The 24,808-nt window shown below is 41.2% G+C and overlaps 1 protein-coding gene across 2 annotated transcripts; it reads left to right on the top strand.

Moving 5' to 3' along the window:
* Positions 1-5,733: 5,733 nt before the first annotated feature.
* thbs1b (thrombospondin 1b) lies at positions 5,734-17,234 on the top strand. 2 transcript variants are annotated; one of them, XM_080490567.1, is made up of 23 exons: positions 5,734-5,954; positions 6,091-6,168; positions 6,374-6,933; positions 7,134-7,209; positions 7,542-7,625; positions 7,812-7,921; positions 8,154-8,279; positions 9,236-9,332; positions 10,217-10,390; positions 10,588-10,764; positions 10,856-11,029; positions 11,239-11,366; positions 11,483-11,635; positions 11,874-12,092; positions 12,194-12,301; positions 12,677-12,836; positions 13,194-13,312; positions 14,355-14,589; positions 14,678-14,905; positions 15,020-15,291; positions 15,391-15,488; positions 15,561-15,700; positions 15,808-17,234. In XM_080490567.1, the coding sequence occupies exons 2-23, from the start codon at positions 6,105-6,107 to the stop codon at positions 15,813-15,815; spliced, it is 3,510 nt and encodes a 1,169-aa protein (XP_080346693.1). In that variant the 5' UTR covers positions 5,734-5,954; positions 6,091-6,104; the 3' UTR covers positions 15,816-17,234. The 2 variants fall into 2 exon arrangements, with proteins under 2 accessions (XP_080346693.1, XP_080346694.1); XM_080490568.1 differs by having other exon boundaries at positions 5,736-5,954; positions 6,060-6,168.
* Positions 17,235-24,808: the final 7,574 nt, after the last annotated feature.

Genomic DNA, 24,808 nt, shown 5'->3' with positions numbered 1-24,808 from the left:
CAAGTTGAGCAAGCACAACACAACACATCGACATTCATTATTTCTGATTCAGCGATTATTCATTATCACATCTATAAACTGCCCCCCCCCCCCCCCACCCCCAATTTCTTTTTTAAAAATTCTGAAATGTCACTTAATATTTCCCTTTGCTTCTTTCGTTCCGTCTAAAGCCCAAAGAACAGAGGTCTCTTCAGTCCTCACTCTTAAGAAGCTGGAACCACAAAGCATTTGGCACTGCCACTTCATAAACAAGTTCCAGGTCGGACACACTCCGAACAGACATGGACACAGTGGCCTGTTTAACTGTTTACACTGCAGCGAGTGTCTGCTTGCATTGGCAACTTCCTCCATGTGTGATCTGATGATGATGACGATGGTGAGCGGAAGATAATGACATTTGGATCAAATGAATTCTTTCCACTTCTCTTAATGTCAAGTGCAAAACATGTGGGGTGTAATCAATATGAATATTTTTATAATGTCATTCTAAAATTACTTGTTTAGATTAAAACAAAAAACTTCAGACTTGCCTATAAAAATGTAGCTACAAATATTTAAAGGATGAAAATGGCTTTTATTTGTTTCTTATGAATACATCATCTTACTAAAGCTGAGAAAAATGGATCTCACCAAACAGTATTTCAAGGAAATATACTTCCAGAGAATCAGACGGGAAAGTGTCTCCTTTAATCTATTAGCTCCACTTTCCCTGCTCTTCCTTTACTCACATTATCAGCTCCCGAGGAGTCTGATGATGGAGCAGCAAAGAGCGTCTGCAGAGTTCATGCAACGTTGGATTTACTGTAAATAGGAGCTGTTGACTGGGAGAGATTCCTCGTGTCATCCTCTCTGTAGTGGTTGTAAGTGGGGCGTGGGAATGGCTTTAAAAGCCTGCAATTCATCCTGTGTGTGGTCACAGACTGCAGAAGCATGACAATGCTGACTTCAACTATGAGAGTCTGGCATAGTTTTAGGCAGCGAGTCGTCCAGCCGTCGTCTGGACGGTCATTTATTTCAGAAAAGACGGCCTTAAAAATAGTGGACCATTTTGCTCAAAGCCATCTAAAAATATATGTATAAATAGGCCATCACTACTTGTCACCATCTAATTTTGTCTAAATTCATCTTTTTTTTCACCAAAATATAGCGAATTATCGGCTCAACTAAATAACTCACGACTGACTTCCGTTTTTTATTACGCCCAGTAACGAGCAACGTGATTGGTCAATTGATACCATGCGGTATACACCTTTTGAAAGGCGGCCTCTGATTAGTTTGTAATTCTGTGAGTCATACCGATGCGTTCAAATGCTGGGGCACAGGAGAGAAATTTGAAAGAATTTTCTCACGTGGACAGTACAATTGGCTTCACTGACCACAATGCTAATGGGGAGAAATTAGAAATCAATTAGGACACGGTACAGAATACTCTCACAGGGCTAAAACCATCATACACAGTCACAAGTGATTGACTCGTACCTGGGTGTTATTATGAGGCCAGAGTACTAACCTGTACCACACCCTTCAGCTGTGTTAATATGGGAAACATGGCATGTTTGTGGCTCCAGAAAAGTTTATTTGATGTAAAAAATATGGCTCTTTTGGTCGTCCCAATTGCAGAACGCTTATTTAAATGATGTAATCTTCTAACCAGTGATGAATCCATTTTGTGTCTTCTTGAACAAAATATAAACAAACACAGTTATTTTTTCCTTACTGGACTGACATGAGAAAGATGTGTCCAATACCTGAGAACCAGCGAGCGCGTCCACGGCCGGGTCATGACCTGTCATGAGGGCAACAGAAGGATCGGGGTTTATGGAAAGTCTGGTTCAGCTGCCTTGTGTTCAGTGACTTCCTGTACCTGGATTCTTTCCGGATTATTCCAGTACACATGTGACGTGCTGGGAAATGGCAAACGGACATGTCGTATGTGGAATTTTTCCCCTTCCTGTTGTTTATTCCATGTTTTGAATATATTTTAGTACATTCATCCTCATTAATTTCTTTTAGACTTTCAATTTGACGTGTCCTTTTCCTCTTAGTTTCGATGTTGTTCCTCTTTCCTACCGTCTCCATTCACTGTACTTTGAAAATGATTCAATTGAGTGAAATTGTATATTTTTCCTTTTTGTTTTTAATTTCATGGTGATTGTGAGTTGATGATTTCATTTTTTTTAATGACACACCATATTGGATTTTCATGACGTTACAGACTTTCACTCTTCAACTGGTCTACAAGGCAAAAAGGTGGAAAAAAAATATGTTTTCTTTACTTCTTTAAGTTAGTTATATAGGTTGGGTGACAATTTGTGGAACCATTGACAAAGACCTTGGAAACAGTCAGTTTCAAAGGAGCGATCCCCAGAAGGGCAACTGCAAGAAGACAGACAAACAAACACAGTAGCATTTACACTTAAAGGCATTTTAGTCAACAACTAACCTGAAATGCATGTCTCTGTATGCGAGGAACACCCACGCACACATCGGGGGAACATGCAAACTCAGGGGATATTTATGCAGTGAGGTGAGAGTGAGAATCACTACTCACTACAACGCGTTTTTCCTGAGTCAATTATTTCCTCTTTCTTGTTTGTCCTCACTTTGCTGCTCTTATTGAGCAAAAACAGACAGAGAGGAGGAGCAGTGAGGAGATGTGCAGCATCCATGTGTGCACATTCCTGTTTACTGTACACACACATCTGCACAACAGTCTGGTGAATGTGTGTATTTAGACAAATCTCTCCTTGATCCTTTTATTTATACCTTCTGAAGCCAAAGACAGCAGCACATTTTTCTCCTGAGCTTGTTCTGCCATTTTCACAGGCTGAGCTCACAAACCAGAGCAAACACCAGCAGGATATGTGAAGGAGCTGCAGCGAGCACCTGAGCGGCGTGTCAGTCCAACACTCATAAATCAGTTTCCTCACTGAGGTTGATACAAATGGAAAAAATATCAATATTTATTGCAGCAAGCTTTTGTGACGTTGCAGGCACCTGAGGCGGTGAGTGTGTTGACCGCAGGCTGAAACAAGCTACCTGGTGTCTCCGCTGAGACAGACTCACAGGCACCACAAGAGTCAGCTCTGCTCTGACCTCAGGACCCCCTCAGGGTCCATCCCGAGACCTCTAACTAGGGGCCCGGCATCGTCACACACCTGCCAGTTTAACCCAAAGCACTGGAGCATTACATACAGTAAAAAGGCATGTGTCTCACGCATCAACTAGATGAATTACACTCCGAGGTACAGACAGGAGAACTCAGTTTCATGTGTCAGCAAATAGTACGACTACCCATCTGTCAGAGGAAGATCTGTGTTCTGTCAACCACGAAGTCAAAACACAAAGACGGGAAAAATGTACTCGAGTGTTTCCTCTAACTTCTTGCCATCTAGTTGTCAGTGATGTCACATGTTTCTCCTCTAAATCTCTTTCAGTCTAGTTCAGTGTCTTGCTTAAAGATACTTTATGGCGACCCATTCTCCCACTCTGCCCACAGTACATGGTGGTTCACTCAGAAAACACACACTGAAGGGGTCATATCATGCAAAATTTACTTTCTAATGGTTTTCCAACAGTGATATGCATCCCCATACGTGGGATTGACCCCCCGAAGTGAAGAAAGTCTGTCATCTCTCTCTCTGGCCTGTTTCAATTTTTGAAAAGCGTGTGCTCCAACGAGCCAATCAGAAATCAACCCCTATATAGTGTCATCGGGGGTTTAGCAAATCACAATCATGGTAGGCCCTCCTTTTGACCCTCCCACAATTAGGCAGCTCTGCTCTGGCACATGGCACCACGAGAGGAAGTACTTCCACAAACAATACATCAACTGCAAGTTTTGAAACATTAAAGCAAAAGGTTGAAACTTAGTCCTCCAACTCGACTTCTATTCCTCTTATGAAGCAAGAGTGCTAAACATTGCATTACTATGAGGCCAATTAGACAAATCTTCATATGAAAGCATTTGGTGTTTAATCTATAAACATTTATTAACAATGAGGGGTTGGGATAGAGAAACTGAGTTGCTGAATTTCCAGAACATGACTTCATGTTACTGTGTGATGTTCATCTATGTTGCAACATTTTCTGGAGGACATCTGTACCCTGATGACAGATGCTATTTTTGATGTTTTCCCATCAAGTAAATTTGCCTGAAGCCACAAAACATAACAAAAGTTGACTTTTTTATTATTGTATTCAATTGTTTGAGCTCATTTAGCTGTTTTTGTCGTTTTAGTTCTTTTAGCAATTTTAGCTGTTTGTCATTTAAGGTATATTAGACATTTTGGCTGTTTTAGGTGATTCAATATTTATAAGAATTTTAGTTATTTTGGCCATTTTAGCTCTTTGTCTGTTTTGCGATTTTAATTCTTTCACTATCACCATTCTTTTGTATTGTTTGGAACATGTTAAAATGTTAATATTGTGTTTAAAAGTTACATTTGTCACCTCAATATCAATATGTGAGCCGAAAACAATGTTAATGACAGATAAATAGGCTTATTTACACATAATGTTGTGAAAGGTATAGTGAAAAGCAGGATAATGGGCTTCATGCAGCTTTAGAGCATCGCATTACAGACCCCTGCCCTGGGACCAATATGTTAAAATAATAACCTACAACTTGTACAGCTGCCCCAGACTATTTCCTATTCTCACAAGTCCAGCAAACAGAGGAGCAAACAAACCATCAGACCGATTACTAAGACAAAGATATACAACTCTAGAGGGAAACCCCAGTATATTCATCTTTTACTTTCTTCGAATAAACCATCACATAAACTGCAGACTGGAAGTTCTGTTCTCGGGTCTATGTCGGTTCACTACTGCTCCACCTGTGTTGTGATGGAAATAACCAGACAATTGTCATTACATCCATTTTTCTCTTTGTCTTCATCATTTGGATTAAACTTGGTGCCTTTATCAATGACACATAAATCTATCCCTGAACAATTTGCTCTTGAACACAGACATGACATATCTTTGCATTGAATATATTTAAATATTTCACCATATGTCAATATCAGCTGTGAATCCGGATGTCAGGTCAGGTGTGCTGCAGCACCTCGAAGCCTCAGGCATATCCTGTGAAGTCACGTCGGCTCCTAGCGACCAGAGCTGGTACTGCACACAACTGTGAGTGAATCCCAAAGCAATTATAATTTGATTATATTGAACTTGAAGAAGAAAATCTTCCAATTGAAGCTTTAGATAGAACGTGACAATTAAAGTGTTTTTTTTTTGTAACAGAGCAACGTTGAAAGAATTGAAACACCAACGTTGAAAGCTGCAAGCTGATTATATGTGAAAGTATAAATTTAAAAACCAGATGTAAAAAGTTAAGAAGTTAGAAAAGAAGCATGCGAACTGTCCAGAGCAGTGATAGACGAGCTTAAATTTATTAAAAAAAATTTATTTTGGGACAAATTTTCATTTTTGAATGAATAATCTAAAGACAACTGATATCAATATTACAGGCATCCATGGAGATCATTTCTACTTATTTGAAATGGAAAGGACTGAGATAAGCGATGGATGGTCTCTCTCTCTCTCTCTCTCTCTCTCTCTCTCTCTCTCTCTCTCTCTCTCTCTCTCTCTCTCTCTCTCTCTCTCTCTCTCTCTCTCTCTGAGGATAAGCACGTCCCTTTTCTCCCCTCACCGTGATTGGACGAGGCCACTTCTTAGGAATGGCATCAAACTATTTAAATAGCACTTTGTCCCCCCTTCGGCTTAAAAGGGAGTTTTTTAGCGGTCGACAGCAGAAGTGTCAAGTTTTGAATTAAGGGCACCGCACAACATTTTTTTTATTTCCTTTTTGCTATGGTGTAACTTTTTCTTTTTTTTTTTACTTTCATATATCCTTCCATCAATCCATGCTCGAGGATTATTGTTGGATTTCTACACATTTTGGGGGATTTTATCATTTTGGATCTGCTGATTTAATTTAGCAGGTGAGTAGTAAATGTGTGTTTGCTGCTGCATCATTTATATCGGGGCTTTTTAAATTATCTGAATGGATTGTGTCTGGTATTGACTTGAATGTGATAAATGGTTAGACTGTTGGGTTTTTGTCGTTATTTGCAACAGGTTGGTGTTTCACCATGAAGCTGGCAGGGGTTTTTCTGTTATTCATGCTTTGGACCTGCGACAGTGCCAGAATCGCAGGTGAGTTTACTTAAACAGAATCAATAATAAATGTGAACTTTTTTTCTGGAAATTCTATGTATTTTCAGATGGAGGGTTATTGGTAGTATAATAGAACAGCTGGAGTGGTTTTAGAATATTAGAAGAGCACACAAATTGAAAACAACAGAAATCCACTGCAGTTCCACACAAAAAATGCTGACTGATTGTTATTATTCACCCACAGAGAGTCGAGAGGACAACAGCGTCTATGACTTGTTTGAGCTCGTCCATGTCCCCAGTACCAACCACGGGGTCACCCTTGTGAAAGGAGACGACCCATACAGCCCCGCCTACAAGATCCTCAACCCGGACCTGATCCCCCCGGTCCCCGAGAGCGCCTTTAGGGACCTGATCGACTCCATCCACGCGGAGAGGGGCTTCCTCCTCCTGCTGAACTTTAAGCAGTTCAAACGGACCAGAGGAAGCCTGCTGACCGTGGAGAAGAAGGACGGCTCCGGACCCGTGTTTGAGATCGTCTCCAACGGCAAAGCGAACACCTTGGACATAGTATTCTCCACCGAGAACAAGCAGCAGGTGGTCTCCATCGAGGATGTGGACCTGGCCACGGGTCACTGGAAGAATATCACCCTGTTCGTGCAGGAGGACCGCGCGCAGCTGTACGCAGGATGCGAGGAGGTGAACACCGCGGAGTTGGATGCGCCCATTCAAAGCATCCTGACGCAGGAGACTCCTGCCGGCGCCAAGCTCCGGGTGGGCAAGGGAGCCGTGAAGGACAGGTTTATGGTGAGTCATTACAGAAGGAAGATCGAGTTTGAAAAGTGAATTGTGTGCGGTGCTTCAACTTTGAGCTTTGACAAGGGAATGCGTAATCGTGCCACCATGCGTAAAAACGCACATCCGGACAACGATATTTTTGTTGTATTGCAGTGATCCGCGGGTTTTATTACATGATATTAGCCTAAATAAAACGTTGGTCTTTGCAGGGGGTCCTACAAAACGTGCGCTTTGTGTTTGGAACAACACTGGATGCCATCCTCCGCAACAAAGGATGCCAAAGCTGTGAGTAATCACAAGCAACACGTCTCCTGTGTTTACTAATCATTCATCTCTCACATGCACTGCCAAGTTATAGCAAGTCCTTATCAAACAAATGCACATATATTTAATTTGCCTGCTGATTATAACTTAAGACACTCCCTAAGAAGCTATTTACAACTTGCCACTGAAGAATGCCAGATGGAAATTATTTCGGACTACAGCGGTCTCAAAGTTTGTTTTCTTGGCTGTGCACTCTCAGCCATTCATAATAATTTATACTGGTGTGTGATGTGTGACATATGATACAGACACCACATTATAATAAGAAATCAACAGCATTATTTCTCTTGCAGCAATTACAACTGACACCATGATCCTCAAGAACCTGAATGGCTCCTCTGCCATCAGAACAGAGTACACAGGACATAAGACAAAAGGTAAATACAGTTACATGACTCACTTACACAGGGATTTTTTTTATATCTCTGTATTATTACATAATGTTTTACTTATCTTTGATCTGTCTTGACTCAATGAGCAAAGACTGACAAATGAAATATAAAGTATACAACCAATCAATGTGGTTTATGATTTTTTTTTGTTTGGTTTTTTTTCATCTGAAGATCTGCAGATGGTCTGCGGCTTCTCCTGTGAGGATTTGGTCAGCATGTTTAAAGAACTGAAGGGTCTTGGGGTTGTGGTCAAAGAGCTGTCCAATGAGCTTCGCCAACTGGTAAGAAAAAAATCTGAATTACCATCTGCCTGTAGGATTCCTTTCTAGCTGCTTTTGTATGTGTCTGTAAGTTTCCGATGTGTATGGCCTTGCAGCACCAAATACAAACAGCAGTTTCCAGTGGAACAGACAGGTTAACACTGAAAAAAAGGTTTAATTCTACCAATAAGAAAAGTTACGAAAGTCAATAACAAACATTATTTCATTCTTTGCATTCTTTTGTTTCTTCCAGACGGATGAGAACAAGCTGATTAACAACCGCATTGGCATTCACAGCGGTGTCTGCATCCACAACGGCATTGTGCGTAAGAACAAAGACGAGTGGACTGTGGACGACTGCACTGAGTGCACTTGTCAGGTGAGGTGTTTAACTTGATCTCATCAGTGTCTATTGCGACCTAAGTGTTTAATCACACACGCAGGGGGACGCACTTGATGGCCGGCCTTGTCTTTACCCTTCTGTATAAAGACAATCAACACTTGTACACACACACTTCACCACCACTCCACTGGTCTGGTCAGTAATTACAAGTGTGACGGCTTGGCAGACGGCCAACGCCTTTATTGGTCTAATGACAAGTCTGTTGTCAGAGCTTCAACTTGAGTGTGGCCTTGAGGGCCTTGTCTGGGCTTTAAGTGATCCATTGGCCGTAATTAAAAACAAGATATTGGCTCTGACAAGTGGCAAGAAGATATTCATTCAAATGCTTAATGCTTGCTGTATTCATTGGTTTCCTCTTCTACTGATACACTAGTTATACCCGTTTACTTTTTCTTCCCAGTCAGTGACGAGATCTAGCAGGGAGAAGATTAGTATGTGTAGTTGGAGGCAGTTGTTATGCCTGAGTCATTCACAGTGCACCCACACAGGTTGTGCTGGCAGCCTGACTTGACTTGTTTCGGGCTCACTGCCCAGTCCAGCTCCATGGAGGAACCCACATCAATTATTAGGACTTTGGTCTTCTCCCCCAACCCCCTCACCCAGTGGGCAGGTGGTAGTCTGCAGGGGTCTTCATTCTGAGCCAGGCCTCAATTTGTTTGTTTGTTTTATTACAGCTTTTCTGGCATTGCACATCTGCACAAACTCACATGCTGACTAGGGAATGTAATGAGTTGGTTGCACGGACTTGAATACGAAATCATCATATAGCACGCACTAATCTAAATAGGTTTACACAACTATTAACTCCACATTACTTTAATCGTTTTGTCATGTAGCTGCATCTGGAATTGATTTGGAAGAAAATAACAACACATGTGGTTGACATTCATATATTGCACTCAGGTCTAATCATAAATCTGATTTTTGTGTAGAATTCTGCTACTGTGTGCCGCAAGATCTCCTGCCCCCTCATTCCCTGTGCTAATGCTACTGTCCCTGATGGAGAGTGCTGCCCTCGCTGTGGAACACGTAAGCATTTTTTTAAAAATCCAACACATATTTTTACAGCCTGCATAGCTATTGAAGCACATGGGGTGATTAAAGCAATGTAAAGCTTGCACCATAAATGTCACAAATAGCCCCCATAAGCTGGAATGTTTACATTTCAACTAACAGACAGGGCATTCATGTACTGTCCTGTTCACTGAGAGAGCTGTTTCTGTTTTATTTGCCTTATAAAATAAAAAAGCCACAAATATTTCCCCCTGATGTGAAGGTTTCTATTCAACAGAAAGCATGTTCATTTTAAAGATGATTTAACTGTAATAACATTAGAGGAAATGAAAGGGTGCTTATGCGTTTGGAACATTGGTGCTTTGTGTTGAAACATCCTTGAATATTCAACTTGAAACGGCTGTAATTTGGCAAATTGGTGAAAGACAGATGGAAAATCCCATTTTTTACATGTGAGGAAGTGACATGTTCTGCATACCTACGCACTCCTGGCTGAAAGGCCTCCCTCAAACCTAAATAAACATGGGCTCCTGCGTTCATCCTGCATCCAGCCACTTGTTGAAGTCATTGCATATCCAGCGCAATGTTTGCAAAATCTGTTTCCTCTTTAGAAAAACACAAGCCAATGGGGCATCCCTCTACATTCTGAAGACACTGGGCCTTTCTGTTTCTCCAGCTTCTCTCAGAGTGTCAGGCCTCTGACTTTGCATTCAACAGAAGGCCTTCTCTGTGTCTAAGTCCCAGTTAAATCCACACCATTAGCCCTCGGCTTTTAGAGTTTTCCCTCCTCATTTAGAGTTCAGGGTGTTTGTGAGGGGGTGCTGCCACACTGGAATACCTCTTTTATTGTCTCCCTTTTCCCCTCTTTCTCATATTCTGTCCCTCTCCCTCCTGCTCAGCGAGCGACTATGCAGAGGACGGCTGGTCGCCGTGGTCTGAATGGACCCATTGTTCCGTGTCGTGTGGGCGGGGCATCCAGCAGCGTGGGCGCTCTTGCGACCGTATCAATAACAACTGCGAGGGCACCTCTGTGCAGACTCGCGATTGCTACCTCCAGGAGTGTGACAAGCGCTGTGAGTTTACTCAACATGTACAAATAACAGGCACATCATGTTCAATAGCAAAATTCAGTTGATTGCAGTAGTCTAGCTTGTTTACCATCGCCTCTTTGATGTAATTTGTTTTGGGGGGGGGGGGTTAATATTATGCTGCAGAGGTCCTCTCTTTGCTTTCTCCTAAGTGACCTTTAACCTTTTTCCTGGATCCTCAGTCAAGCAGGATGGCAGCTGGAGCCACTGGTCACCCTGGTCATCCTGCTCAGTCACCTGCGGAGCTGGAGTCATCACCCGGATCCGCCTCTGCAACTCCCCCACCCCCCAGCTGGGTGGCAAGAACTGTGAGGGAGATGGCCGCCAAACTGAGAAATGTCAGAAGTCTCCGTGTCCCAGTAAGTCTGATGTGCCCTGCACATACTGCTTTTTTCATCATTATCTACAGAAAAGTTAGAAATAATCCCTAAATTGTCTTGTTTTAATCAGTAAATGGCAACTGGGGACCCTGGTCTCCCTGGGATACATGCACTACTACCTGCGGAGGTGGTGCCCAGACTCGTAAACGTGTGTGCAATGATCCTGCTCCGAAGTACGATGGAAAAGAGTGTGTTGGTGATGCCAAAGGCACCCAGATGTGCAACAAGAAAGCCTGCCCCATCGGTGAGTCACGTTAATCGCTTGCAGAGGTTCTCCATGATTCAATTATCTTTAATATAAGTATTTACCACATCATTATTTTCTGGCAGCAGATACATCTAAAAGCAAAATGAGATCATTACAGGAAAAGAACTTACCAGATTAAAAAAAAAAAAAAAAAAGGAAGTAAACTCTGAATGGTCTTGATAATGAGACTGCATTGTTGTTGTCAGATGGGTGCTTGTCCAACCCCTGCTTTGCTGGAGCGAAATGCACCAGTCTCCCTGATGGTTCCTGGAAATGTGGAAGATGTCCCGTTGGCTACACCGGCAACGGAATCAAATGTAAAGATGTTGATGAGGTAGAAAATATTTCTTTTATTTCGTTGTAACATTCATAGATTCATGCCGACTGCAACTTCTACCAAATCCCACAATAACTGATTTCTGCTGTTGTGTTTTTTTATTCCTATGAAAGTGCAAGGAAGTTCCAGATGCTTGCTTTGAGTTTAATGGTGTGCATCGCTGCGAGAACACAGACCCTGGATACAACTGTTTGCCGTGTCCTCCTCGGTACTCGGGACCCCAGCCATTTGGCCGAGGTGTGGAACAGGCTGCTGCTAATAAACAGGCAAGTGCAGTTCAAAAAACAACTTCAAAACAAAACGTAATTGTGACAGAGAAAGATTTGAGTTGATGAAGTACCACTGATAACAGAAAATAAATATGTAAGTACGCCTGCTTCTCCGGGGTAGACTCATTTTTGTTCATTGTGATGAATGTCAGTGTTTCCAAGGACAGAATGTTATGAATTTGGCCTGTGTGCACCAGTCTGATCACGATTCATCCTCTCGTTCTTTGATATGCAGGTGTGCACGCCCCGTAATCCTTGCCTTGATGGAAGCCATGACTGCAACAAAAATGCTCGCTGCAACTACCTTGGACACTTTGCTGATCCCATGTATCGCTGCGAGTGCAAGCCTGGTTATGCTGGCAATGGGCACATCTGTGGAGAGGACACAGATCTGGACGGATGGCCCAACTCTGACTTGGTTTGTGTGGAGAATGCCACCTACCACTGCAAAAAGGTGTGTAGTAATGAAGCTGCAAGGCTCTGATAAATCACACTTTTACAATGATGTAATAAAGAATTTGCTAATAATAATTTTCTTCTTGTTTTTTTTTTCAGGATAACTGCCCCAATCTTCCTAATTCAGGGCAAGAAGATTATGACAAAGATGGCATTGGGGATGCTTGTGACAATGACGACGACAATGATGGCATTCCTGATGACAGGGTAAGTAGAAATTCGCACATAGGATATAACTGGTTGTAAGGTGTCTGCATAGATCCTATGAAATTATGATTCTTGCATTCATCAGTCATGCAGGGTGATGAATGTGAAAGGAAAGAAGCAGAGAGAGCTCAGCAGGAAGGCGAATGTTTCTTTCTGGCTTGAGCCAAAACCCCAAATTCCATCACTGAAGTGAAGCTGTGAATGAGCTTCTCTGTGTGCAGCTAATCCCAACATTAGATCTTGGGACAGGCCCCAAAAATGCAGTAGTTTTTCACCCCCGCATCACTCGCTCTTTGTGAATAATGGAGTGCAAACCATAAATGACAGGCGGTGCACCTGAAGACTGATCACCCACTCTTTGTCTCTTTGAAACAGGACAACTGTCCATTTGTGTACAATCCAAGGCAGTATGACTACGACCGCGATGATGTGGGTGACCGCTGTGATAACTGCCCGTACAACAGTAACCCAGACCAGACAGACACGGACAACAATGGTGAAGGAGATGCCTGTGCAGTGGACATCGATGGAGATGGTAAGAAAGTTACAAAAAAAATGAAAAAAATCATTTTGAATTTAACATCTGTCTGAGATTGTGGCATTCTTGTAGCATTGCCACAATATTAAAGTGTCCATCATCACTCCATGAGTAGTAGGGATTTAAAAAAATACTCTTTATGAAACTAACTGTGGTTTGGATTATTATTGCTGATCAAGATGAATATGCACGTAAATGTGTATAAGTAATCTGGACAAAAACTTGTAAATGAATCAGTTTCAGTCCTTTTGATACTATTGGATTTTAATACGTAGAACAAGCATTTGAGACATTAATATCATGACATTTGTTCTCCCGATATTTTCATATGGTATCTCGCCGTTCGTCCTCTAGGCATTCTCAATGAAAAAGACAACTGTCCATACGTGTACAACGTTGACCAGAGAGACACGGATCTCGACGGAGTTGGAGACATGTGCGATAACTGCCCTCTGGAACATAATCCCGATCAGGTGTGGACACCCACACACACACACACACACACACACACACACACACACACACACACACACACACACACACACACACACACACACACACACACACACACACACACACACACACACACACACACACACACACACACACACTCTGGCCTTTTTCTGTTTCACAGCATATATCTTTCTTTCAATTGAGAGGGAGCCCCGGCGATTAGTCCTGTGTAGCTGTATAAGCTTTATTACGCCCTGTAAAGGTAGAGATAATCCTGTCGGCAGTTCAGGGGCGCGTCAGTTTAATAAGGCGTGGTGGGGGACTCTGGGTTTTTTCAATGGCCCATTGATGTTAGCTGACTACTGTGAGGCCCGAGGCTGGATATTAGTGAGGAATGGACTCGCCCTGGGGTATGTGCGTGCCCTGTCAGCGCAGCACAGGCCTGCTCAGTCCACCTGTGCCATGCTACACTGAGAAATAGGAATGTGTTGAATAACGGGAATCAGGAGAAGGATCGGGGGAAGAAGGGAGGCATCGAAGTCTGAACTGATGTGGTTTTGTAAAGACTGAATTGTTCACTGCAAGCCAAGAGGGACTTGCCCAGGCATGGATGCAGTGCAGCTGTGTTGTTTATTGCTCCAAAGAGAACAAAAAGTGCACACAAGTGCTGCTTTCAAACATTGTGCTTAGTGAGACAGAGGATTTCTTTTTTTCTTCTTTTTTTTTTTAATCTTGCATGGCATTCTTGTACTGGTCTTTCTCAGAGCCGTGATTTTACTTAACACTGCTTGCCGTCCTCAAAAACCAAAATGAGTAGGAGGGACAGTTTTTTGGGGGAATGATGTTGGTCAATGGAGCTTGGAAGCTTTTCTAAATGTGATTGCAGCCTCAGGTCCATATAGAATGCAGGTGGAGTGGAGATTTAAAAAACAAGAAGAGCAGCGCAAATCAGAGTTGTGAAAAAGAGTTGTAACCTTGTTGTTACCTATGTTGATAGGCTCAAGCGTATTGAGCCGTGTAGCTTCATATCAAGCGATAACCCTGATTCCTAAACGTCTGCAGCTGGATTCAGATGATGACCGTGTAGGCGACAAATGCGACAGCAACCAGGACATTGACGAGGACGGCCACCAGAACAACCTGGACAACTGCCCTTACATTCCCAACGCCAACCAAGCCGACCATGACAAGGATGGCAAGGGAGACGCCTGTGACCATGACGACGACAACGATGGCATCCCTGATGACAAAGACAACTGCAGACTGGCCTTTAACCCTGACCAGCTGGACTCTGATGGTGAGAAAGACTGGCCATGACATAACTCTTCTCAAGTAACGGCTTCAGTATTGTTATTATTGGTTCATATGCAATGTATATTTTGCAGGTGATGGTCGTGGAGATGCTTGCAAAGACGATTTTGATCAGGACCAGGTGCCTGACATCTATGACGTGTGTCCTGAGAACTTTGACATCAGTCAGACAGATTTCCGCAAGTTCCAAATGGTTCCTCTGGATCCAAAAGGCACTTCTCAGATTGATCCTAACTGGGTTGTTCGGCATCAGGGCAAAGAATTGGTCCAAACAGTCAACTGTGACCCTGGTATTGCTGTTGGTGAGTACTAAACAATGGCATGCTATGCCTGTGTGCTAGAACCTTCCACAAGAATATGTTGTTATTATCCTCTCTTGGCATTTCCTCAAAGTAAAAATTTTTTTTCTTCATCAGGTTACCATGAGTTCAATGCAGTGGACTTCAGTGGGACTTTCTTCATCAACACTGAAAGGGACGATGACTATGCTGGATTTGTGTTTGGATACCAGTCGAGCTCCAGGTTTTATGTCGTCATGTGGAAGCAGATCACACAAACCTACTGGTCAAACAAACCCACCAAAGCCCAGGGCTACTCTGGCCTGTCCATTAAAGTGGTCAACTCCACCACCGGGCCCGGAGAGCACCTCAGAAATGCACTCTGGCACACGGGCAACACCCCTGGACAGGTATGACGGCTTCACCTGCTTCGGTGGGCGATTTCAACGTGTGATTCCAGATGAAAACATCACATTAACCTACGGTTCTTTTATTTCCTCACGATTTAGGTCCGCACCCTCTGGCACGACCCTAAGAACGTTGGATGGAAGGATTTCACTGCTTACAGGTGGCATCTGATTCACAGGCCAAGAACAGGACTTATTCGGTAAGCATTATATATAATGAGGAAGCCCACCGATGTTGCAATGTGAAACTGATTTGACATTTATTTCTACAGAGTTGTGATGTATGAGGGTAAGAAGATCATGGCAGACTCTGGTACCATGTATGATAAGACCTATGCTGGAGGAAGGTTAGGTCTTTTTGTCTTCTCTCAAGAGATGGTATACTTCTCAGACCTCAAGTATGAATGCAGAGGTGAGTCTTCATTTAAAATTGACAGATAAGTACTTGTTTGTTTTTTTTACTGATGTAATGAGAAAGCCATAATGCAAATTGCTTACAATATCTTTCTCTCTTAACAGACATTTAATGCTCGGCATTGGAAGCTCTGAGGAATGCACCTTTTTTGTATAAAGTATGAACTTATATACTCTCATGCAAAGTCCAGGGACTGATTTATCTCTGCAACGCTTTCTTCTGTGGCACGCACACTCGCACTCAAACAGTGCAAAAGGCTTGTGCTCGGCCTCAGAGTGACTTGAAGCTGGTTTTGGTCCAGATGACCAATCAGCTGCCTTCCAGCTGAGGATCACAGATCAACCCTCAGCATCCCTGAGAGCAAGTTGAGCTGGACAACTGGAAAAAAAAAAAAAAAAAAAAAAGGACCTTTAGTTCGACCAGTAAGACATCAAGAACGTTCTCTCCCAACCCAGCCTGCTTTCATGCTCTCTGAAAGACCTCATTCATCTCTGTGTGGGACGGCACTTCATAGAAAACTATGCACTTCTAAGCCTTTACATCTCTCTCAGCCTTTCTTTTAAACTGTCACTTCTTGAGCCCGTGTGCCTTTCTACCGTTCTTTCTGGATGGACATCCCAAAGATAAAACTGAACACTCCCTTTGCTATACAGCAGAACTGACCAGGATATAGAATCTGAACGATACAAGCTATGAGGACTGAAAGGATAAAGACAGCAATAACACATTTTTTTATTTTTTATTTTTGTAACTTTTGGACTTGAAACATAAGGAAACTGTCGAAAGTGCTGCGAGTTAGAAATACCAGGGAGCGTGATGTTGTGGGTGTTCGTGTTCATGCATGTGCTGTGTGTGGAATACTAGCCATTAATGAAATAAGAAAGGTTTTTGTTAACTGATCTACCTAAGAATCTCTCATCGAGAAGAACTGTGGAGACGAGGAAGGACAACATTCAATTCTTAATTTTATTTTATTTTTGTTGTTTTTACATACGAGGTCTTGCTGATTTCATCTGGTATAATTTAAACAACTCTCAGGATTAAAAAGTGTCAATTATCAAATTTTAAACCAGATAGAAGAATACATATGAATAACTCAATTAGAAATAAATGCTGGAGCTTGTGAATTCAAAACCCATAAAAAGATTACCCATTTGACATCACATACCTAATCCGTAGAGAAATATCTCCATCGTCTTCAGAAAATTTCTAGATGAAATTGTGTAAATGCGTATAATTTATTGACTCTTGCCTACAATGTAGGCAATCAACAAAATTTAAATCTCCTCTCGAATTACAGGATCTGCATCAAAGTGACAAATGGCCCAAACGTGCTTTTCAAAGACAAGATGCTTACTCTTGTCATTTTCTTTTATCATCTCCCATTGTACAAAGAAAATGAGGTATTCTTCAGATATGGTGTTTATGAAGTGTAATACTTGTGTGCTTTTTCTTCAGAGAGATGAAAAACAAAGGAAATCTTTAATGTACAATTATTACCTCATTGCTGTTGTAATATCTGATTAAACGCAAGAAAACACAACATAATTACTTTTTTTTTTTCATATTCCTTGAAATGACGGACATCATAGAGCTACTGTGGCATTAGCTGTAAATAATACAACGTTTCACATTTACAAAGAGTAAACAGCAGAGCTCCCGTTCTCGTGATCTACTCCAGTGAAAACGACAATACGATGGGAGATTTCTTTTTTCTATATATATAATTTTTGATTTATCATGTATGTCCATTGCGAGTTTTAGCAGATAAATTATTGTTCCGTTTGTCTTAGCTGTTTGTGAGAGGTTGGTGTGTGTGTGTGTGTGTGTGTGTGTGTGTGTGTGTGTGTGTGTGTGTGTGTGTGTGTGTGTGTGTGTGTGTGTGTGTGTGTGTGTGTGTGTGTGTGTGTGTGTGTGTGTGTGTGTGTGTGTGTGTGTGCGTGTGTGTAGATAATTGCTATTTAAATAATTTATCAGGATTTGTTGCCTTACAAAAGGCCACATGTCCGTCTGTATAAACGGTTTGCACACTGACGTGAGGATGTTCTGTTCTTTATCGTTTTTACTTTTTTTTTTTTGTTATTGTGTATCAATGTTACTGTTATTTTTGTACAATTAGTTTTGCTTGCCTGTAAACATTTTCTTAGTTGTACAAAGCAAAATGCAGTTTTTATTCATAGCGACTATTTTGTTACATACTTAAAGACAATAAATAGTTGTTAAAATACACTCCAGTGTCTGTATTTTTGTTTTTTTCTGGAGCTCCTCTAGGAGCTTGTTTAGATGTGGTGGGAATACAGCCTTGATTTACATTATACAACAGTTTGTAAATGACTCAGAGCACAGGAATAAATCACAAAGGCAAGCAGATTTGATCATTTCTGCTGCAGCTTCAATACTCAACTTAAATACAGTCAAAGTCAAAATGATGGCCCACTTCCCCTCAAGTTCAGACGGACGTGTACTTTCAGGCTTTTCTCTCTGCACGGGGGCAAACATCATCTCTGCGATGAAGGTCACATGAGGAATCTAACAAGGACGTCTGCTCCTCACCTTGATCTCCGTGACCTTTTTGAGATCTGCAAATATTAGATTGACACAAACCTTGACATTGAGTGGCAGCCGACGCGAACAAAACACATATAAAATAGACTACTTTTCCAAAACTACTCTCACACAGTCAGAACAAAGTCTGAAACACAAACCATTTGAAAATATGCAGATTTATTTTACACCCTTTGAGATTTTTTATTTTTATTTCTTCCTGTGAGCCCTTTTTTGACCGTCAACAAGAACTGAATTCTTCCCATTTCTGTCTGCCTTTGGCTTACAAACTGTGACTTGTGTCTTGTAATGGATACCATGTGGCTCTGTAAGGATACATGGATATGTAATGACAAATTAACTCACAAGTTCAAGCACATGTTCACACGTGCTCCACGTGAAACCAAACCCATGTACATTGGTTCTGTTTGTTTTGGTTTATTACTCAAACAAGCAGCTCTCATTTCAGCTTTCAATTCTTTTATGGGTTGATTGAATTTGGGCAAAAGTCTCAAGGCAGAATGAGTCAGAGATTTTCTTGCGGCAGACCCAAAACACTCAAATAGTAGTAGTAGTAGTAGTAGTACTGGTACTAGCACGAAAGAGGTGAATTTGAAAAAAAAAGGAGTCAGGGTTTGAATCCAGAGCAAGGCTGTAACCCAATTATGGGTTATCCCTCAGGGGAGCTGCATATTGGGGTGGACAAATTCAAATTTGCTGAATAACAAAAAAAGAATTCTTCTACTAATTCTCGTGCACAATGGAGGCATGAATATGCTCCAATTTGGACTTGTATCTTCAAAACTAGTTTTGATTCTCCGTCCATCCATTTGTCCTGTAGATTCAATATACTGAACTTAAACACATGGTTAATTTGGAGATACCATTTCACTTATTCCCATGCTTTCAGACTGACACAGACAGGGCCCCAAATTCTGGAGTTAAAAGGGGCATTTTCCTGCTAAGAAGCAGAGTGGTAACTACTGCATCTTTATGCAGCTCCATCTACTGTACTTACCACAGATATTCCTCTTACATTAGAAGACTTTTCGCTCAGTGCTCTGCATTGTTTTAGAAGTTATGAAAGTTATGCCATGGAGCACACATCAGAGTGCATATCCATTACACCCTTTGTTTAGATCTTTGGCTAAACATTAGAAATACCAGTGAGCGCACAAAGCAAAAAGGACCAAATGTGCCTTTGTTGTTTTTTTTTTTTCTTTTTCAACATTGGTCCAAAGAAACTCCACCACAAGTATGAAAACCATTGGGAATTTTAGAGAAAACAATCTGAAAGCGACTTGTGAGAGACCTACTGCCAATCAGTGTGTGTACAGCAAATAAGGTTTACCCCCCCAGAAAATGACTTAATCTGTCAAGAAACCTGGTGAATGGTAAACAACATCCAAAGAAACTCAGGGACCCTCTCCGAATAAGGTCAAATGAAAGAAACTCAACAGAGAAACACACCAAAAACGAGTAACGTCCTGATGTGGAAACATGTTCAGAGCCATTGTCACACAGACCTGTGATGTACTAAAAATGCAAGAATGAGCCAATCTTCTGAGTAAGACCTGAGTTACTAGGAACTGAGCCGACACACAACCACAAGTCAAACATGTTGTCCTGCACACGGGTGGCCTTTGACATCGCCTCCAGACTTTGACTTGACATTGACTTCAGACTTGGTTCAGCTTTGTGGCTGCATCTCTGTTGATGCAATAAACACAGCTTTTCCTCAGTGCTGAGGATGCAGGATTACTTCACAGAGGAAGAACCTATCAGACACATTGTGTTTGGGCATGTCCGTCGAGACTGTTCTCTCAGCATCGACTGACTCACTGATATTCTGTAGCAGTCGAGATAATATAATTTATAAAAAACACTGTGATCTGTAGCTGAAGCCTATTTTAATTCAAGAGAGTTGGTTATATACTTATTCCCAATCACAATGACTGCCTGCCACAGGTTATTAGAGATTATTACAAAGAGGCAACACTGATGATTAGACGTCTTTAATACTAGCTGTAGTTCTCACGCGACTGTCTACTAACACTCATTTACTCTCAGCACCTTATTAGGCTGTGTAACCACAAGAGCGTCTTCATTTTTGAGAGTTTCAAAAAAGTCTCTCCGCACACAAGGAATCTTACTTTATATGAATTGTTCAAAATAAACTCTGCTATATGTTTTGTTTGATCTTTGAGGACGTGGCAGGTTGTGCCTCTTATGAATGGCCTCAATTTCTTGATTTTTGGAAACTTTTTTTCCCCCCTTTTTAATGAAGTCTTAAAGCCTAATTTTAAATATGATTTAGCAGACCAGATATTATGAATAATGCCAAAGGGACATCAACTCCATATAGTCACCCTTGTTTTTAATTAAAACAGGTTATAAAAAATTGACAAAAGCTGAAAACAATAAGCAGAATTTCTCCATTATTACATTTTCAACTTACAAGTTGTTAATATTGAAAGAAATACGAACTAGGAAAAACACTTATTTTTTTTTTTTGAACTGTTGTTTAAAAGAAAAAGTTGAATTTATTTATTTTCAAAATCTTTGCTTATTTTCTAACATAAACTGACATAAAGGTCTAAACTGCCGGCACATATTTTACGCACATTGTGCAAACACTGCAGGTGGCTTATACAGCTACAGTGACGCACAAACAGCTATTATGAGCTTTACCCTATTTAGAGTTACAGGAGTTACAGCAACACACTTTGATGTTTATGAAAACCACAGTGTATTACAAACAAGACGAGATTGAAGTCACCTGCCTGCCACCCCTCAGGATTTCCCAAGAAGACCAACGGCGCTTCAGACGATCGGCCTTCCGGTCAGAGCCACATCCATGATTACTTACCACACACAGCCGTCAAATAATGACAGGCCAACAGCAAGAAAAAAAAACAAACTGCCAAATTACCTCCAGCACCTTTAATGGGTCCGTAAAAAGCAGCTTTTGCAGTAAAAGGATATGCACATCAAACCACAGTATTGAGTGACTAATGTAAAGTGCTCATGAATGGAACAAATACCACACACCCTGGAGTTACAACAGCTTTATTTTGCTTCTGTAATTTGCCCCGACTGCACACCCTTTGCAGAGCCCGCTCCCACAATTGGCCTCAGACCTCAAACTTTAAACCTGTAACACATGATCTGACCTCCCCTACTCCTTTGTCTGTCAGTTGACACCTTCAAGGTTCAAGCGGCTGTGGATAGAGGTGCTGAAGTGTTATGTTAGGATGGAGGACCCCCCAACCAAATACTGCTGCATCTACCCACCAGCCACCTCTGTACACACTGGAGCTGCAGGATCCCACCTGCACACCCAGTATTTGAGACTCAAATAAGAATTAAATAATATTTTGTTGAACAATACAGATGTGGTAAAAAGAATAAATAAATAGAAAAAGTCTGGAAATAGGGCATTTCTCCCAGTAATGGTTTCATGTGTGTGCGTGTTGGTTTAAAGTAAACCTCAAGGACACCTGCAACATGCTGTTTCTTGGAATAGAAGCGGCTTCAGACACCAGAACTGTTAAAATTGTCACTTTCATCGCCCCTGTGGTTACGTAATATCTTGAACCATCTGTGCTTTGCTGTGCTTGGCTTCACTGGTACTCAAAATGTAAACATCCTTGATGCTTGAGACGGCAGAAACCTGAATATGCAGAGGCCACAAAACAAAAATGTAGGAGCCAAATATTAAATATTTGCCTTTTCCAGTGGTTTTCAAAGTATGGTAGGATGAGCTATTAGTCTTACACAAATAAGTAATTGTACAATGAATGCAGGACCTATTTTTTTCATATTATAAGACATTATTTTTATTTGCTTTTGGGATCCATGGGCATTTTTAATTTATTTATTTTTTCAATAAAAGCTGCCATAAAATGAGCAGTCACACATGCAACACTGCACAATTTTGCAGGTTTTGTTCAGCAGAACATGTCAAAGAGGTCATCCTGGGGATGGTTAACAATTTGTAAATAAAAAAGAACAAGTTTGTGACATTTTGTATAATATAAAACCACTTAAGAATCATTTACATTCACTTTTGTCAATCATCGAGGGAAATGTAAGTATCAAATTGGGAAAGTATCAGGATCCACTGATAGTGGGAGGTACAAATTCAGGTGGGATTGGAGACCAATAATCTTGATAAGATTATGTCTTTTTATATATACAGTCTGCAGCTGTCATTGCAGCATGTACCTTGTCTGACGCTGGCTATGATGGGCTACAACCCTATCAACCTTATACTATATGACTAAAGCACGGGTGGATGCATCTTTATTTTATAGAATTCATAATAAAAAGAAGACACAATAAATACAAACGTACAGACAATGTTTTATTCTTGTGAAAGGAGGTCAAAAAGGTTTTAAAATGCTGCGTTTGGAAAATCAACAAAAGTCCCTCGGCCTTTGCTAAGTTTTATGGGACTTTTAATCATCAGTGAAACAAAGACATGGTCCTTTTGATTATGTCAGGCTCTGTGACATAACTGCTACATAATCACATCAGCACTTGGGCTACTTTTCTGTAAATTCCCTCTGTAAGCCCTCATGAAATTATTCCCCATTGAGAATAATGCGATTCCTGTGATTGTTGGCAGATGAGATGGGTTTCCTGGATAAGATGTGCTCTGATCTCCAACCCCGAGCCACCTGCACCTAGTGAACTCCTAACAGGGACTGAATATTTCCATGGAAAGTCTTGAACTTGTTCACCCCTTACTGACAGCAGTCGGTGACAAACTCATCACCAAACATCATTATGAGGATGTTGAACGTCAATCTTCCCAAGGTGGCATGTTTCATGACACAACGGGTTTTCAAAAACAGATTTCTAAAACAAGTGAGGAAAAACCATTTCCAATTTTTCTGGTGAGAGTCATATGCGCTCAAATGTAATCATTAAGTTGGACATTGGGCTCAATAATATTTGTGTATTGATTCACTCAATCTATAAATATTCTTCAATGTTGGTTTAAAAACATTGATATGGAATCTCTTTGGAAAATGTTCAAACTATGTTCACCATTGTTATAAAGTGAATATCTCTGTCCTGTAAGTGACAATATTCAATCCTATTTCATGCTCTACTATAACTCTCAGCTAAGTTTTTAAGGTTTTTTTAAATAAAAAATCTGTCTCTCAGTCGGAATGTTTTAGGTTCGATTCCCCATCTCCATCTATCTCTATGGAAAAGTGTCCTTGAGCAAGACAATGAATGCCAAATCGCTCCCAATGAATGGCTGAATGGGATTAACAGTGTAAAGAGCTTTGGGGCTGCTCAAGCAATTAAAAAGTGCTATATGAGTCAAATCTGTTCACCATTTTAAGGAAACTTGAGGGAGGGAAAAAAATCAACGACACATAGAATAAACAGCTTTCTCACCAAATTGTGGCAATATTGAGTGCAAGTTTGAACAACGCAACTTCCAACTACAGCAGACAGGTATTAAGACTTTGTATAATATCCATGCCACGCCCCCTCGTGGTAATGAATATAGCAGCAATTATAGTATTCCTTAAACAATGCTCGCGTAATATTGTATGAAGGTGACTGTCCTGCGTAGACAAGAGCAGAAATGGAAGATCCCAGACACTATTAGCGTGCTATTCATTAGCCAAGCTGGCAGCAGATGAGAGAAGATGGGGAGACTGAAGGAAGAAGCAATGGCTTTTAATTTCCTGAAGGGAGCACGCCCTGCCACTGCTCCACAGCTTCTGTTTATCCGACGGCCTGTAATTCTTTATGGCCTCAGCCGTGTGTCAAGTTACAGGCTCAGCTTCAAACACGGCACCCCTGCCACACCAAAGACGCTGTGTACCCATACGGTGTACCTCCACTATCTGTACGAGCGCAGGACACAGCTGCACATTAACGTCACATTCGAATCACAGGTCTGGTAAACACAGTAATAGCCAGCACACCAGCTGTAGGGGTTTAAGGGGACTTCAAACAGATAAACATTCGCCCCATGTCAAATCAAGTTAATTGTATGGCCACCACAAAACATGTGTAAAGATGATTGGCCACATACGAGACCAACAAGCAGCTTTACGTGAAGCGTGTCAAAGGCTCCCTATTTTCTAATAGCAGATGCTTTGCTGATGAATACATTTCATTACGTGTGGCTCCGGCATGGGTAATGGAATGCTACCGCCATTTTTAGTCCTTAAAAGAAAGATTTCTGCAAGCACTTACTATGAAGCCGCCATCATTTGTCTTTTTTTTCTCCCTAAATATTGAATTTGTCCTCCGATCAGATTGGTAATTCTGTTCGCTGAAAATGTACTTTAAGCAATGTTCCATGCGAACACTCAACTTTTGAAATCCAAACCAAAAAAAAAAAAAATGCTCCATTCATACAGTCGTACAGGTAATTTGTTTCTTTCCTGAATACAACAGAGAGGAGAAACAAGATTCTTTTGACCGCTGATGATGTCCAGTGACAGGTGAACCTGATTTTCGTCGTCACAATGACACTAAGATGAGCATGAGCACAGTGTTAATTAAATGGCAAAAAAGTCAGGAATG

This window comes from Lipophrys pholis (assembly GCF_963383615.2).
Source record: "Lipophrys pholis genome assembly, chromosome: 21".
NCBI lineage: Eukaryota > Metazoa > Chordata > Actinopteri > Blenniiformes > Blenniidae > Lipophrys > Lipophrys pholis.
The sequence above is the reverse complement of the archived record's forward strand: the minus strand, read 5'-3'. Positions and strand labels throughout refer to the sequence as shown.